This window comes from Anas platyrhynchos, chromosome 14, assembly GCF_047663525.1.
Source record: "Anas platyrhynchos isolate ZD024472 breed Pekin duck chromosome 14, IASCAAS_PekinDuck_T2T, whole genome shotgun sequence".
Lineage (NCBI taxonomy): Eukaryota > Metazoa > Chordata > Aves > Anseriformes > Anatidae > Anas > Anas platyrhynchos.
The window spans coordinates 12,365,620-12,382,991 of NC_092600.1; the positions used below are offsets into that span (position 1 = coordinate 12,365,620).

A 17,372-nucleotide genomic window follows, 5' to 3' on the forward strand; every position below is an offset into this window, starting at 1 on the left:
TTCCCTCTACTCCCTTTTGGGTGGACTTTTGGGGGGATGTGTGGTACTAGGGGAACCTATAGATAGGAACTGAAGTTTCAGGGTGCGAGGCCTTCTACAGCTTCCTCCTGAAACTGCAGGGGGTTCTTCCCTACCATCTTAACACAACACCCCCAGCTTTTGCACCCCAATTTTCCTTTCTACAGCAAGCCCAGCTGGCATCATCTTGTCCAGTTGTTCTCTATTGCCGTAGAGCAAGGAGGAAAGAGGTGGTTTTTTTTTTTTTTTTTTTTTTTTGTTGTTTTTTTTCCTGTAATTGCTTAATTCTCTCACTGCACTTAGAAAGGTTGAAATAAAGAAAATGCATCCCTGCACAAAGTATTTTGGGCATAGGGAGCATGGTGAAGGCAAGGAAGTGGAATTATACTGCAAATGTCAGGAGCTATGAAAAATGTAACAGACTTTAATATTCTTCTGCTGTTACTGCTGAGAGTGTCTCTTACCTGCATTCACAGTAAGTGAAATGCCTTTTATTGAGCCCAGCTGCCACTGAGCAGAAAAGATTTCTATGCTTCCTATATTTATTTTAAAGCTACATTGTGACATGCACTCTAATAATAAATGTTCTTTCTCTACAAACTCTCACTTAGCCTTCAACTTTAAGATTAGTTTATGCCTTTAAGATTAACCCCTATACCATGCTCCACTGAACTTCAGCCCCAAATGCCCTGCTACTTACACCTTAGAATGGATTTCTGCATTCCAAATTGTAACCACCTGTGATACCTAATGCTAACTGGTGCTGTGCCAGCAACTTGGATGCTGCTCTGAAGATGTAAAACATTAACCACGCATTTCTCTGTAGCTCACTTCCTCATGGGATTACTTTTCAAGGTAAGTGGTTTGTATAAGATCCCTCAGAGACCTGCATTTAGTTTATTCAGTAGTATAAACAACCTGCTGCTTTTGTGCTTCTCTCTGCAGACCAAAGAAAAACCCATTTTACACATTAAAATTGAAAGTAGCATTGCTGAAAGGGCCGTGATGGCTCAGAGCATCTTGTCTAGCTCCGGGAGGGGTCTCACGAGGTGCAAGCAGCCTCTCAACCCGCATCCCCCTCCTGTCTTGAGACCTTTTGCCTGGCGGAGATGGGGTCAGCAGCTTCCATTTCTGTCTCACTGCCCCTGCCCAAGGCAGGGGCACGGGGGCTGTATTGTTTTTCTTGATGGGCTGCTTAATTTCTCCTTGATAAAGCCATCCCCATGGCTTGGAAAACAGCTCCGGGAGGGTGGATCCTGTCTCCCTGCAACCCGATTAGCGAAACCCTGGGGAGTAACGGGCACGAACCCCAGCCCCCGTTGTTTTACCGGGAGTCGCTCCCTGCCGGCCACCGGCGAGGCGGGGAACTAACGGGCCGGTGCTGGTGCGGCACAGACAGCAGCGGTGGGAGATAAACCAGCAGCTCCCCCGCGCCGGGATTTGAGCAATCAGGAAATATAATCCGGGCTGGAAAGTGCCCGAGCATCTGCTGGGTTATTAATAAATTGTATGCAATCTGTCCGCGGTGAACCCGGGGCGGAGGGAACCATCTGCTCCCGAGCTGTAGAGCTGATGGGATCTGGGGAATGAAGTCGCCGGGGTCGGCCGGCCGCGCAGCGGGGCTGCCTCCCGCACCTTGCCGCCGCCGCCGGGGGCAGCGGAGCTGGCGGGGCCGCAGGTCCCCAAGCGGGGACGTGGTGGAGGGCACGGGCTGAGCACCCCGGGGTGCCTGCTCCGCGCACCGCTTTCCTTGGGCCACGGCTAATTGCCCCCCTAGACCTTATTCTTCACGTTTTATTCTGCGCCAGCAGCCGAGGTCCAGCCCGCCGCCGGGTGCCCGTGCCCGTTTGCACCGGGGTACGTGGGGACTGGTGAGGTGCTGCTACAAACGTCGCCATGTGGTTTGCAGGAGGCTGGGGCGCGGAGAGGTTATTGCATGAGCTGTCTCCACGGATTGAGGAGCCAAAATGATAATCGCTGAAGGATGTTTCTGCATCGCCGCGGTCGTCCTGAGGAGGTGGGCTCTGACACGGGAGGGGGTGGGCTTCCCCTGGAGCAAGAACCCGGGGCTGCACAGCGCATCCCTAAAATATTGGCACGTGACAAACACTGTCTTCCATTACAGCACTCGGTGCAGCGCTATCCTACACAAAGGCGAGCTGTGGACAAAGCCTCCAGCGACAAGAGAGATGCAGAAAAAGAGCTGCTGAGGCTGGCCATGCGAAGCCAAACCCTTGCCGGACCCCAGCGCTCGGATCAAGGCACGGCCGCCGCCAGCCTCCGCCGCCTGCCCGGCGCCACTCCGTGCTCACGGTGTCGCTGTCGCCCGCTAGAAGCCGCCGCGGCGCTGCCGGGATATTTCCTGTGCTGGAGGAAGAGCGAAGAGGAAGAAAAAAAGCAGATTTTCGTCTGCTTCCCTGCAAACGCTGCGGATCCCCGTTTGGGGGGGAGCCTACCCCGCCGAGGATGAAGGGCTTCGAAGAGGCGGATTTTCCCCCAGCTCTCCGGCCGGGACCATCGCTCGGTGCCGGGGCGCAGCAGGGCGACAGCGGAAGGCTTTTGCCTGGCCCTGCGACACGTCCTGTCACCGCGCGAGTGACAGGCTGAGCGCCGGCAGCAACCACCCGGCGGCCGGGCACAAAGCAATGGACATCGCCGGCAGCTTCCCTAAAAACGCGGGGAGAGGAAGGCTCTGGATCTGCCAAGGTCCTGAAGACAGAGGCAGAAAGGGGCGGATTTGTCGCCCGTTCCCCGCTCTGGGATCCTGGTTGCTGAAGGCGAAGCGCGGAGCAAACCCCGCAGTGCCTCCGGCCCCCGAGCGACCGCTCAGCGCCCGCCGTGCCCCCAGACCGCCGGATGGTTCCTTTCCCCGTGCTTAGGGCACTTCTGGATTTAAACGTTTTCGGTCTCGGGAAGGCTTTGAAACCCGATCTTCGCTTTTCTGGGCCGTTCTCGAGCCTCCAGGCTGTGTCAAAGAGGCGTGAGGGACCCGCTCCGCGGGATGCGGCTGTGAGCGCTTTCTTCAATGCTACTTGACTGCTTCACATCGTTTTCCAGACCGAACCACGAGGCTAATTAGCTCCTGTTTGGAATCCTAACATTTTATACAGATCAACATCACTTCCAACCGACACAGACCCTCACCAGTTGACATACACACGGAAATCAAAAATTTCTTTGTTTACTGGCCCTTCAGGAGGCAACAGGCTCTTCGTCCCGGATCCCCGTCGATGGGGACAGTCACCCTGTGCCGGCTGGTCCGGAGCTGCTGCTCGGCCCTTTCCATCTCGGTGATGGAAAAAGTCCTGGGTCACAGCACCAACTGCTGGAGCTGCGGCTTTTCTCCCTCCTCCAATTCTTCGTCTCTTGACTCAGAGCGTAATTAAAGTCACGCTTTGAGTTCTGTGGGGGCCGCCATAGGGCTCTCTAAATCTCCCTGGAAAAGTCTGTCCGTCTCCACTGACTAAAGGACAGGCAGAGGCGAACCTCCCAGCCAGTCTGAGCTGCTCCAAATCCCTGCCGTTGGGCTGTACCTGCTCTTCTAAAAATCCAGCGCTCACTCTGTGATCTCTGATGATGGATAAACTGAGCTTGGGAGGCCGAGACTCCTGGTTATTTCACACCCCTTTAGCGAGGCAGTCACCCCTTCTGTCTAATGCAGGAGGCTCGGAGAGCAACGCCCAAGTCAGCCGTCGGGTCCTCAGGGCGAGCAACACTCCTCCCCTGATGCTCAGTCCGTGGCACAGCGCCCATTCTGAGACTCAGCAGAGTCGGAAGAGGGAAACTAAGCCGTTAGACAATAGAAACTCCACCAGCTCGAGTGCTTTTTTTGCAGAATCTTCTCAGTTTCTCCCTATGAACTTGGTGGCTTCACATTACAGATACAGGTGTTGTAAAAGGCAAATTAGTTGTGCATCCGTGTTTACAATGCAATGCAATGCTACAGTGCTTGAGGATTTGCCTTACCCTCTGCAGAAGCTGGATTTAATCAGAAAGTGAGAATCCCACGTGGGCTGGATTTGAGTAAGCACGAATCTCTTCCAACTTGTAGGTTATCTTGGATAGTTTGTTTCTTTGCTTCCAGAAACATCTTTATCCCTAGCAAAGCTCAGATCTCCGGCATTGTGAGACCATTTATTCGAGCTGCTTGGTGGATATAGAAATTATATAGAAATGATGCAGACAACTACTCATAACACAGGAGGAGGGACGCCGTGTCTTCTGTTCTTGGTAGTAATGCATGTTTTCTCTTTAGCAATTGTCTTCCCGATTAAAACATGCTACTACGTTTTTAAAGCAGTCTTTTAGAACTTAGTACAGCTCTAAGATACTTGAAAGTAAACGAGTGTTGTGTTTTTGCCAACAATGGTATTATACAACATTATGAATATGGCAGGAAACTATTTGTCCAGAGGCGATCTACTTATTCCAGGTAAGTGGATGAATTTAGCAAGTGGGTAAGCAGGAAAAATATATATATCCTGCTTAAACACATCTTGTCCTGGATTCACGTGGAATGATCTCGATGGCTTTGTTGACAGACAATCTGTCCCAGCATCTCTTTCTATGCACGAGTCAAGACGCTGATTTCCACCTAAACCCTTACTTCCTTTTACTACACGAAACTGAAACAAACAAACCAAAGACCAACTCTACATTTAGATCTTATTTTCCAGGAATTTCAGTAGTCGGGAACGTGTCTTTGGATTAATTTTGCAAAATCGTGCCTTGTACATTCTTACTCGTGGAATTCCTCTGTTTGATAACAGAGTAACCATCTGCCTTCGCCTGGAAAAGTCAACAAAACACATTTACACTGAACGGGATAGATTTTGTTTCCGTCTGTGGTAGTAACAGAGTGAGCCGCAGAAAATACCTAAACTTAAAGAATGGAAAAAAAGGAAAAAACGTGCTGTGTTACATTCTGGGTATGGCAGAAACGTGTCCGTGGGCTTAGGGAGTCGCAGTACCGGCTGCGGTAGTGTCTGCCAGAGGTCACGACTACCGTTCTCCCTGGGCTGCTCTGCTGGGGAGCAGCGCTGGAGGGAAAGACTTCTTCGGGGGCTGAAAATCCACTGTGCTCCATCTGTAAGGATTTGGGATAGGAAACGTGGTGTCTCTGAATGACCCTCGGGGCGATGAGTCTGTCGTGGGCAGGGATTAAAAAACAACAACAACAACAAAAAACAAACAAACAAACAAAAAACAGTAAAGGTGCTAAGACGCAGGAGGAAGAAGCATTCATCTTTTGCGTTTTGAGTTTCAGCCGGATAAAGGCAAGACGGCATAAACCAAATACAGCGGGCATCAAGGACTAGATACGGATCTGGACTCGAGACATGATTGCTGTTCCTAGAAAGCCTGACTACCTTCAGCGGTGGATTTCCGCATGCGTCTGCGAGAAGCCGGAGAGCAGAGAGGTCAGCAGGCACAGCCGTGGTCAGTGCTCCTGAACCAAGTTCTGTGTGCGGGATCTGCAGGGATAAGGCGGCGACTTGCTCCCAGCTTTAGCGCGGCTGCTGCCGGTGCGCGAGGCAGGTGACGGCGGATGCAAAGGTGGCCAGACAAGAGCTATGTAGGCAGGTGGTGGGCTTTGCCCTGGAGCTTCAGAGGATGGTGGAGAATCCTCTCAGTGCAGCGCACCGGGCTTTGCCGGGGACTGGGAGTGGGTACTGAGGGGTAACACTGAGCCGCCAGCGGCAGCATCCTGCCCCGCCGGCGTGCCTGCAGAAGGCGGCGAGCACGAACGGCGAAGACACCCTTAAAAGCAGAAAATCTCAGCCCTGTCTCGTCTGAAGGAAGGATCTCGCCGGTAACACGACTCTTCCGCTCTCTCCCAAGGGACTGCAGCATCCACGCGTAGTGTGCTTGTCTCCTCTCCCTTCCGCCCTCCTATGGCCCCCACTCCGAGAGGTTTGGAACTGGCGCTTGTGAGAGTTTGCTCTCACTTCGTGTCTCCTTTCCTTTGAGCGTTTCACAGCAAGGTTACTACGACCCTGCACTGTCAGCAGAGCGGGCAGGAAACGGGGAATCTCCCCCGGGAAGGAGCTGTCGCAGAACCGCCCAGTTCCCACTGAAGGAAGCCGTGGAGAGGACCCAGCGACCGCGAGTGGAAGAAGGGGATCTGTTTCCCTGTTTCGACTTCGCCCCCTGCTCACAGTCCTTGTAAGAGTTACTCGATCAGTCTGAGAATCCGCTTCCGGGTGTTTTATCTACAAGAGAGGTTTAGATTTATTTGGTTGTAAAGTATGAATAGAACGGCATTAAATAGAGCATGTTTACAGAAACACTTCATTTAGACCTCAAGGTTTCTAACAGGAACACCGATCACGGTGATTTTGGGAGCTGTCAAATACATTCAGCACATTTCATGGCATGATAGTGTCACTTGGAAAAGAATTGTGAATGATTAGTTAGCGTCACATTGTAAAGAAAACTATATGCACTTCTCCTGAACTAGAACAGTGAAAAGCGTTGCAGGTGAGTACTCGGCAACAACCTCAAACAGAAGTGCCTGGAATGGAAAATGGCAAAACCGGAGCTAATTAAAGGCGATATGCGGAGCACGGTAAGAAGCAATACCTACAGACTGCCACATGATGCCGCTCTGACATAATAAACGCATGATGAAAAAGGGGGAGGATGAGGGGAACACCTTCCGGTACCCGTGAGAAATAAAGCAGATGACAGAAAGAGCTGCAAGGAAGAGGACGCGCAGCCATTGCAAGAGGATCCTAATACCGAGTGCAGCCAGAAACTATAAATATACACATCAGTACCTACATGGTGGAGAGAAGACGAAATTGGTGACAGCAATGGGCGTTTGCGGACCAACACGGCTGAGGTGGGGGCCTGTGGTGCGGGTGCTGGTGCTGCAGGCGGCCTGGGCGCTGGGCGGCGGGCAGGTGCGCTACTCGGTGCCGGAGGAAGCCAAGGGCGGCACGGTGGTGGGGCGGCTGGCGCAGGACCTGGGCCTGGAGGCGGGCGAGGCGGAGGCGCGGCGGCTGCGGCTGGTGGCGCAGGGCCGGCGGGCGAGCGTGGAGGTGAGCGGGGCGAGCGGGGCGCTGGTGGTGAGCTCGCGGCTGGACCGGGAGGAGCTGTGCGGGAAGAGCGCGCCCTGCGCCCTGCGCCTGGAGGTGCTGCTGGAGCGGCCGCTGCGCGTCTTCCACGTGGAGGTGGAGGTCACCGACATCAACGACAATGCGCCGCTCTTCCCCGCCGCTCTGGTAAACCTTAGTTTATCGGAAAACTCGCCTCCCGATTCCCGTTTCCCGCTGGAGGGCGCGTCGGATGCGGATATCGGAGCCAACGCGCAGCTCTCCTATACCCTCAGTCCCAGCGAGCACTTCGCTCTGGACGTGAAATCTTCAGATGAAAATATGAAGTCGCTGTTCCTGGTGCTGACGAAAGGTCTGGACCGTGAGTCGTTGGCCGAGCACCGTCTGGTGCTGACGGCGATTGATGGGGGCAGGCCGGCATTGACGGGCACGGTGGAGCTGTTGGTGTCGGTGCTGGATGCGAACGACAACGCGCCCCAGTTCAACCAGTCGGTGTATAAAGTGCGGCTGCCGGAGAACGCGACAGAGGGAACATTGGTGACTCAAGTGGGAGCCACCGACCTGGACGAGGGAATTAATCACGAATTTTCCTTCCGCATCGTCAGTTTAGTTCCTGCTACCAAGAGAGATGTCTTTAGCATTGATGCACAAACGGGGGAGATCCGTCTGCGAGGCCCCCTGGACTTTGAAGAAGTGCGGTTATATGAGTTACAAATCGCGGCGAGAGACAAGGGCGTTCCGCCTTTATCAGGGCACTGCAGCGTGATGCTGGAGGTGCTGGACGTGAACGACAACGCGCCCGAGGTGTGGGTGACGTCGCTGTCGGTGCCGGTGCCCGAGGACGCGTCGGTGGGGACGGTGGTGGCGCTGCTGAGCGTGTCGGACCGGGACTCGGGGGCGAACGGGCGGGTGCGCTGCGCGGTGTGGCCGCCGGCGCCGTTCGGGCTGGTGGCGACGTTCGCGGGCTCGTACTCGCTGGTGCTGCGGGAGGCGCTGGACCGGGAGCGGGTGTCGGAGTACGAGGTGGAGGTGCGGGCGGAGGACGGCGGGGCGCCGCCGCTGCGCGCCAGCCGCGGGCTGCGGGTGCCGGTGTCGGACGTGAACGACAACGCGCCGGCGTTCGCGCAGGCCGTGTACACGGTGCTGGCGCGGGAGAACAACGCGGCGGGCGCGGAGCTGGCGCGGCTGTGGGCGCGGGACCCGGACGAGGCGGGCAACGGGCGCGTGAGCTACTCGGTGGCGGAGGGGGGCGCGGGCGCGGGCGCGGGGTCGGGCGCGGGGTCGGGGTGGCGTCCGGCGTCGAGCTACGTGTCGGTGGACGCGGAGAGCGGGCGTCTGTGGGCGCTGCGGCCCCTGGACTACGAGGAGCTGCAGGTGCTGCAGTTCGAGGTGCGTGCGGTGGACGCGGGCGAGCCGCCGCTGTGCGGCAACGCCACGGTGCAGCTGTTCGTGGTGGACGAGAACGACAACGCGCCGGCGCTGCTGCCGCCTGCCGGCGGCGGGCCGGGGCCCTGGGCTGCGGGCGAGGCGTCGGCGTCGGCGTCGGCGCCGGGGTCGCTGTGGGCGTGGGCGGCGTGGGGGGCGCCGGCGGGGCAGGTGGTGGCGAAGATCCGCGCGGTGGACGCGGACTCGGGCTACAACGCGTGGCTGCGCTACGAGCTGTGGGAGCCGCGGGGCAAGGGCCCGTTCCGCGTGGGGCTGTACAGCGGCGAGGTGAGCACGGCGCGGGCGCTGGAGGAGGCGGACGGCCCGCGGCAGAGGCTGCTGATCGTGGTGCGGGACCACGGGGAGCCGTCGCGCTCGGCCACGGCCACGCTGAGCGTGTCGCTGGTGGAGGGCGCCGAGGCGGCGCTGTCGGCGGCGGCGGCGGGGGCGTCGTCGTCGGGGGCGGGTGTGCGGCCGGCGGCGGGCGCGGAGGGCGGCGCGGCGGCGGCGGCGGCGGCGACGAACGTGTGGCTGGTGGTGGCCATCTGCGCGGTGTCGAGCCTGTTCCTGCTGGCGGTGGTGCTGTACGGGGCGTCGCGCTGGGCGCCGCGGGCGGCCGTGCTGGCGGGGCCCGGGCCGGCCACGCTGGTGTGCGCCAGCGAGGTGGGCAGCTGGTCGTACTCGCAGCGCCAGAGCCGGAGCCTGTGCGTGGCGGACGGCGCGGGCAAGAGCGACCTGATGGTTTTCAGCCCCAACTGCCCGCCGCCGCCCGGCCCCGCGGCAGAAAACGCTTCTGCCGAGAAGGGACCTTCGCTCTCCCCGTACTCTTCAGGCACGGTAGGTTGCCCCTTGTTTTTTTATTGCTTTTCTTTACCACTTCTTGTGTTTTGTTTTCCGATGGTATTTCATGGCACGTAGGTCATTGAAACGATGTGGGTGTGGAAGTAATTTTACAAGGATTTTCGTCACAACATGTTCTCTGCCAATCCTGCTGGTTACTGGTGTGTAACATTACTGAATGTTACTGTTTCTGAAGAAGGACTGCAGTCCAGGAAGAGTTGGTCTGGTTGTGACTGTGCAGCAGGCACTGTTGAAAGCCCTTTGAGTAGCTGACTGCTGGGCCTACTGTTGTTACGTTGTTTTCTTCAGGGCCATTTAGGAAACATCTTGTGTAGCTGGAAAAGCAGAACAGTCTTGGCCTCATATTTTTGGATAAGTGATGCTGTGAAGTCCTGTATCCATGCAGGATGCTGCAAAGCTATTGTACCGTCTGACACGGATGCCATGATGTTTGTGTCTCACTCCTTCACCAACAGGGTTGTCATCTATCCTTCTTAATAGCCCTTTCCCATCCCGTCTCCTTTTCGCCCCCTCATAGTTGGGGCAGCCTGGTGCAGCCCCCGAGTCCGCTGCTGCTCTCTGCTCATCACCTTCTTGAACTGCAAGTGCCGACAGCGCTATGGCCTGAGTCTGAGTCTGCTACCGGGAGTGGGCCCTTCCTCTTGTGTAGCTGGAGTACCTGAATACTTGCTGATGAATGTTTTCCTCGTGTTTTTGGTCAAGATGTGGTTGTGGAAGGGTTAGGTACATGATGCTGGAAAGTCAATCTATCTGATGCTGATAACACCATGATGTTGGTGTCTTGCTCCTTCTCACCCATGGTTTGAAATGGGATGTTGGCCAGCTGAACACTATTGGTGCCTTTTCGACGAGCTCTAATTGTGGCCATATATCCTGCTCCTTTTATTGGATCCTTGTCTTTAATCCACTGATGGTGTTAATTACCCTTTTACATCTCTTATTTTGTGACTGAAAGAGCCCCTTAATTCCTGATTTGGAAGATATTATTGAGCTTAGCTGTTCAGCATTTTTTTTTTCTCAGAAAAAATGAACATGAAACTTCATTACAGCTGTTATGACATGGTCTCTGCAGATGTTGTTAGTTACCAGTGTGTAAAATTTTCAGTGAGATTGCTGAAGGAGCTGAAGACATGGAGAGGTTTCTGCCTGTCAGATTTCAACAGGCAATATTCACTTCCTTTGGGGCTACAGAGGTCAGACCGTGCTGATATCTGATGTGGTTTCATGCCCCAAAGTCTTTCTTCCTCTTGCCTGATTCTCCTGTGAAGGCAACATGATGCAAGGTGATGGTTGGGACTTGAGGGTTTTCTTTGCACAATGTGTAAGATTCTCCCCTTTGGTTCTCATGTTGGACTTACCATGAAAGGCAAGAAGGCAGTTTATGCTTTCCTTACTCCCTCTAATCCTATCGTGTACAGCTAGCACTTGAAAGCTTTCTGATGAATGCATTGTGTGCAGGTTGTTGTAGAAGGGTAACGTGTCAAATCTTCTTGGTCTGTGTGGTTCCAGCAGGTGGTCTTAGCTCCTACATCTGTTGGTGTTGAGATTTATTTGCCTTGCTCAGAAATGCTTTCCATGGAGGAAAACAGAACTATTATTTGTTTGACTTTGCCTGTTTGTGCACTTGTGTTGTTGGCCAGAGAAATGGTTTGACATACGGTGTCCTTTTTTGATGTCCTTTCAACGTGTACATGAGTAGCAGCCAATGCCTCACAAAATTTTGGAAGTCTTCTTTGCAAAATAAGGTACCAAATCCTTCTATACAGTTGCTATTCTGGTAGCAACTGAGGTTGCTAACGTCAGCTGAGTTTGCTGATTTTGCTATCGTAGATAGGAACTCTCTCACAGAACTCTGTTTTTCACAGAATTAAATCAATGCCCCTTGCTGTTAGAGCTGTCATGACATTGCCGTTTGAAGGATGACATGCTCTTGTAGCATGTTGCACATTGTCCTGCTTTGATGTTCTTTCAAAGTGTCTGCCAGACACTCTGAGTATCGAAAACATAAAAACATTTTCAGTCTCTTCAATAGCAGAAAGTAGTTTGTAAAGGGGAAGATGCAGCAAAAAATCATGTTATATTTATCCTCTTTTGAGCATGCTGTTTGTGTACCCTGCAATACAGAGGTAGAAGAGCACAGCCAGAGGCCAGGGCAAAGAACAGTGCAACAGAGATCTGTTTTTCTGCATCAGGCAAGGTGTTTTATTCAAGGACAGCTTCAGAGGATCTGACTGTGCCAGTAGTATGTACTCTGCAGTGACTGGCCTCTCTTGTGTCCTGGGAGTGCTGGTAAATTTGGTGTGATTGTTGCCTTGTGCCCAGCTCACGCTCATTACAGCTGGGTGCAGTTGGTGGGTTGTATGATGCTTATGAGACAGCTTTGTTGGAGTCTTCCTCCTTCACACACAGGTCTTGTAATGGAACATGAGATAGGGGAGCATCTTTGGTATTTGTTTTACTTGTTCTTCTTGCATTGCCTTGGTGTTTGTTTTATGGACTTAAAGCATGTAAACTCCTTTTGATGGCTGAGGTTGTCCTTGAGTGATTGTCTTTGGCTTTCAGGTCTCTCTCTCACTTCCCGTGTGATAGCTGTGTGTCAGGGAGCACCGCCACTCTCCCATGTTTGGGGAGATTTTGCAAAGCTTGTTCTGTCCAGCTTCCTTAGAAATCACTGATAACTTTAAATGAGAATGCCCCTTTTAAACCACTTCTCCTGCTAAAAATCCAGTCCTGAGCAATCAATGACTGATGCTGCAGGTAAGTCTTTTATATGCAAAGAATATGTGTTTGAGAGACAAATATATATTTACTTGCTGTTCATTTGTGCTCCTTTTTGTTGGGTGGACTGAATGTTGCCTGGGCAATGCCAGTAGGTTTGGAGCCTCTGGATGAGCATTTTGGTACGAACCAGGAGAGCAGTTCCTCCCACTGGCAACAGTCCCTTCCCTTGGTGGAAGAAGCCAGTACAGGAAATTTCTAAGGAGACATGATGGGGTGCATGTAATCTTTGTATACTTGACTTTCCCCCTGTTTGTGCGCTTGCATAGTTGGCCTTGGTGGAGATGATGCGATCCTCCTTCTCACACAGAGCTTGTAATGGAACACAAGATAGGCAAGCACCTTTGATGTTTGTTCTACTCATTCTTCCTTCATTGCACCATTGAATTGCTGTTTGATTTATGGACTTGCTGTGTGTAATCCCCTTATGATGTTTTTTAAACTTTCGCGTCTATGTCAGCATGCATCCAAGAGGTCCTCAGTTCATGCTTTGGAACATTTTCCTGAAGTTTGTTCTTCAGTATCTGAAACAGGCCACTGCCTGTGTTTGTGGGAAGGCCTTGTGTTTATGGGAAAGATTTTGAGTTGAGGGACTTTGAAGTCTTCTCTTTATATGTGATGCTGCTAAGTCGTAGTGTCTGATGACATAATTATGTTGGTGTCTTGCTCCTTCTCACACAGCGTTTTTAATGGAACACATGTAAACAATCAGCACGTTGTCCTCCTTGTTCTTTTTGCTTTACATTGTTGGTCTTTCTACAGGCTTAACATGTGATTATGATCTATTTATTTATTTATTTTGACTTTCACACCTATTTTGGCATACATCTAAGATATTGTCAACTCCTCGTTTGGAACTTCTTGCTGAGGCTTGCTATTCAGTATCTGAGTTTTTCTCTGTCAGAATAAAATCAGAGCTGATTGTTCTTAGAGCTGTCATGACATGGATTCTATAAATGCTCTTTCCTACTGATGTGCAGCATTTCCACCCAAGAGTGCTGAAGAAGTGCTAGAGGTGAGGGGTAGGTCCAGTGGTGGTATTCCTGCAGGCACTGTTCTTTGGCATTCTGTTAGCACTTGAAACCTTCCTAATGAAAAGTGTTTTCTTCCTTCCTTCCTTCCTTCCTTCCTTCCTTCCTTCCTTCCTTCCTTCCTTCCTTCCTTCCTTCCTTCCTTCCTTCCTTCCTTCCTTCCTTCCTTCCTTCCTTCCTTCCTTCCTTCCTTCCTTCCTTCCTTCCTTCCTTCCTTCCTTCCTTCCTTCCTTCCTTCCTTCCTTCCTTCCTTCCTTCCTTCCCCTCTTCCCCTCTTCCCCTCTTCCCCTCTTCCCCTCTTCCCCTCTTCCCCTCTTCCCCTCTTCCCCTCTTCCCCTCTTCCCCTCTTCCCCTCTTCCCCTCTTCCCCTCTTCCCCTCTTCCCCTCTTCCCCTCTTCCCCTCTTCCCCTCTTCCTCTTTCTCTCTCTTTCTCTCTCTTTCTCTCCTTCCTTCCTTCCTTCCTTCCTTCCTTCCTTCCTTCCTTCCTTGAAATGTGATGGGGTGCATGTAATCTTTGTGCACTTGACTTCCCCACAATCTGTGCACTTGCATAGTTCATGTTGGTAGAGATGGTCATCTCTTGTAGCTGTCCAGAAAATGGCCTTTCGCTCACAGAATTGTAGGGCTTGGAAGGGGCCTCAGGAGATCATTGGGTCCACCCGCCTTGCCGAAGCAGGTTCCCTAGAGCAGATTGCCCAGGTAGGTGTCCAGACGGGCCTTGAATATCTCCAGAGAAGGAGACTCCACAACCTCCCTGGCCAGCCCGTTGCAGCGCTCCGTCACCCTCACCATGAAGAAGTTCTTTTGTATGTGAGTGTGGAACGTCCTGTGCTCCATTTTTTGGCCATTGCCCCTTGTCCTGTCCCCACAAACCACTGAAAAGAGTTTGGCCAAATCCCACTGTCTGCCACACTTAAGATATTTGTAAACATTGATAAGATCCCTCCTCAGGGCTGAACAGATTCAGGTCTCTCAGTCTTTCCTCACAGGGAAGATTCTCCAGGCTGTGTATCATCTTTGTGGCTCTCCACTGGACTCTTTCCAGGAGATGCCTGTCTTTTTTGTACCGGGGAGCCCAGAACTGGACACAGTGCTCCAGGTGAGGCCTGACCAGGGCAGAGTAGAGGGGGAGGATCACCTCCCTTGACCTGCCGGCCATGCTCCTTTTAATGCACGCGACTCCTGTCTTCCTGAGCATGAGGAGTGGCTGCTCCAGTAGAAGCTGCTGTGAATGTTGTCCATTGGTCCAGCTTTCTCCATTTCCACCTGATATTGCTGAGCCAGTTTAATGCCCTGAGAGTGTCATTTGTGCAGGGGGGAAGCTCCTGGCAGTGTGGGAGAAGGTGAGGCTCTGCAGAGGGTGATGTGCTCAGAGATGAATTTGGAGCTGGATTGTGTTGGTGGGCTGGAGCATCGTTCAAGTGTTGTGGCAGTGACTTTGTGAGTGACACAGAGAAGTGGTGCGCATTTTAGAATAGCCAGGATGGTGTTGAGTGGGAAAGGAGCCTTGTGTGTGTGAAATGGTGATGCTGGATGCAAGGTGGAGTGTGGCATTGAGCAAGAAGTGGGGAGGAGGGGAAGAAGTGCTCTCCATGTTTACACTATTGGCAAATCTTGTGTTTCAATGAGGTGGAATGGGATTCTTTGTTTTTCTTCTCTCCTATGTGACAGCTTCCTATGTGATAGCTGTGTACCAGAGAGCACTGCACACTCTCACATGACTGGGACATCAAGCTTTTACTGAGCTTGATGTTTTCTTTTACAGTCCAGCTTCCCTAGAAATCACTGAAGACTTCAAATGAGAATTTCTCTTATAAACCAATTCTCCATGCATGAATCTATTCTTTTTTTCCGAGCAAGAAACCACTGGTGCTACTGATAAGTTGTTCGTATGCAAAAAAAATATGTTTGAGAGACAGATGTATTTTTTTTGCTGTTTTGTTGTTGTTGTTGTTGTTGTTGTTTGTTTGTTTGTTTGTTTTTGTTTCATTTTGTTTTGTTTTGTATTCCCTTTATGTTGGATGGACTGAACATTGGTTAGGCAATACCTGTAGGTTTGGAGCTTTCTGATGTGCATGTTGGTACCAATGGGGAGAACAGTTTCTCCCACTGGCAACTGTCCCTTCCCGTGGTGCCTGTGTGGAGTGAGAAATATAGGCAATTTCTAAGGAGACATGATGGGGTGTGTGTAATCTTTGTGCACTTGGCTTCCCCCAGTCTTTGTACTTGCACGGTAGGTGTTGGTGGAAATGGAGCATCTCTTGTAGTATGGCTCATTCCAAGACATGAATGCACATATGGGAGCAGTGCATAGTGTCCAATGATTTCATAGGTATCCCACATCTGAAGGAAACTTTTCCATCCACCTTCCCCAGAAATCTCAGATAACTTTCAATGAAAATGCCCTTTACAAGCCATTCACCTGTCATGGAAATGGTTTTTTTTTTTGTTTTTTTTTTTTTTTCCTACGAAAGCAAGCACTGATCCTACAGGTAAGTGACTTGTACTCAGAGAAGATGTGTTCAAAACAGCAGTGCATGATTTTTGCTGATTTAACTGCAATATGTTTATGTTGGATGGACAGAATGTAGCCTAGGTAGTGGCTGTAGGTGTGGATCAGCAGAGCCCCATTGCCTGATCTCGTTGCTTTCCTGGTGCTTTCCAGTTCACTGTGAGCGGGCAGCAGGAAGGATATATAAAGTAGGGACCCTTTTGCATTTCTCTGATAGAGATTTGTTGGTGGTTGAGATAATTTTTCAGTGAAAAAGCAGTGATGTTACCTTTGTGGGTTTGTTTCTTTGTGTGGTGGTTGGCTCACGTTAGGGATGAGACATTTCTGTTGGGAGTAATTTCCCTGGGTCCTGAGGATCTTGCTGCTGGATTGTTCTGGCAGTGGATGTGTGCCTGAAAAGCAAAGCAAGAGCTCTCCATTCAGCATGTTGGTTGCAAGTGAGCCCCAACTAATGCATCTTCCTTGAGGTGTGTGAGAGTGTGACAGAGCTGAGGCTGCACTGTGCTTTTGCCCATTTTTGGAGGATTTGTATGCCGGGGTGTGATGAGTTCAAGCTGCCAAATGAAAGACTCACCTGAGCTGTTTGGAGTCTTTGGAGCCTGTTTGCAGTGGGCATCCAAGTCTCCTGGTCTATAGCATACCATGCAGAGGAGAACGAGTTCTCTGGAAGAGTAATTCCCAAGGTGATGTTGCCTTGTGAGGTCTGAGGGATGCTGTACACGCCTTACGGAAGGCAGTGAGGAAGAGTAAGGGAAGGTCTTGCCTAAGAACATATCAAAGCTTGATGGGATGAGTGGTGCAGGCATTTGGAGAGCATTTTGTCAAACCAGGGAAAAATTAAAAAGGAAGAGGGGAAGAAGAACAGATGGGGAAGGAGGGAAAGGGAAAGGCTCTGAAGGCTAATGCAGGGAAGGGAAAAGTGAAAAGTGAAGTGGAGAGGAAGAGAAACTAATGGATAGAAGGAGAGGAGGAAAGAAAGGAAGCAGGAAGATATTGTAAGAATGAAAGAAGAAATTGGCAGAATGAAAGAAGGTACAAAGATATAGAAGGAAGGAAGGAAGAAAAAGAATGAAAGCAGGAACACATTGAATGAAATAAAAGCATAACAAAAAAAATTAAGCTAGAAATAACTGAAAGAATTTTCAGAGAGAAGGAAAGAAGTGAAAGAAGGAGAACGGAGACAGAAGGAAAGAAGTATGCATGCAGAAGAATGCATGCAAGAAAGAAGCAAGCCGGAAAGCAAGCAAGACATAGAATGGAGAAACAAAGCAGGAAAGAAGAGAGAAAGAAATTAATGAAGCAAAGAAGCAAACAGGAAGCTCTGTCCACGTGGTGTGTGCAGAGCTAGCAGCCAGTGGGTGTGCAGGGAGTGCTGGCTGCAGTATAGTGAAAGTGAGTGAAAGACTCACCTGAGCGGTGTGGAGGTCTTGGAGCCTTGTTTGCAGCATGCATCCAGGTCCTCTGGTGTGCAGCAGGTCATCGAGAGGAGGAGAGTGATTTCTCTGGAAGGGTAATCGTTCTCATGAATGCTAAGGGATACTGTACAAAGCTGAATGGAAGGGATTCTGAGTGAGTTCTGAGGAACGCAGTACAGGGCTCAACCAAAGGTGGTGAGGAAGAGGAAGAAGAGATCTTGCCTCAGAGCATGTCTGAGCTTGATTGGAAGAGTGGTGCAGGCATTTGGAAAGC

The 17,372-nt window shown here is 51.6% G+C and overlaps 1 protein-coding gene across 1 annotated transcript in view; it reads left to right on the forward strand.

The window, feature by feature from the left end:
• Positions 1-1,601: 1,601 nt before the first annotated feature.
• The window catches only part of LOC101797191 (protocadherin alpha-C2), a 167,746-nt gene continuing 151,975 nt past the window's right edge, over positions 1,602-17,372 (forward strand). Inside the window, exon 1 of the mRNA XM_072023607.1 lies at positions 1,602-9,338. Within this exon, the coding sequence (XP_071879708.1) occupies positions 6,702-9,338 (2,637 nt within the window). The 5' untranslated portion in view covers positions 1,602-6,701. The remainder of the gene's footprint in view (positions 9,339-17,372) is intronic.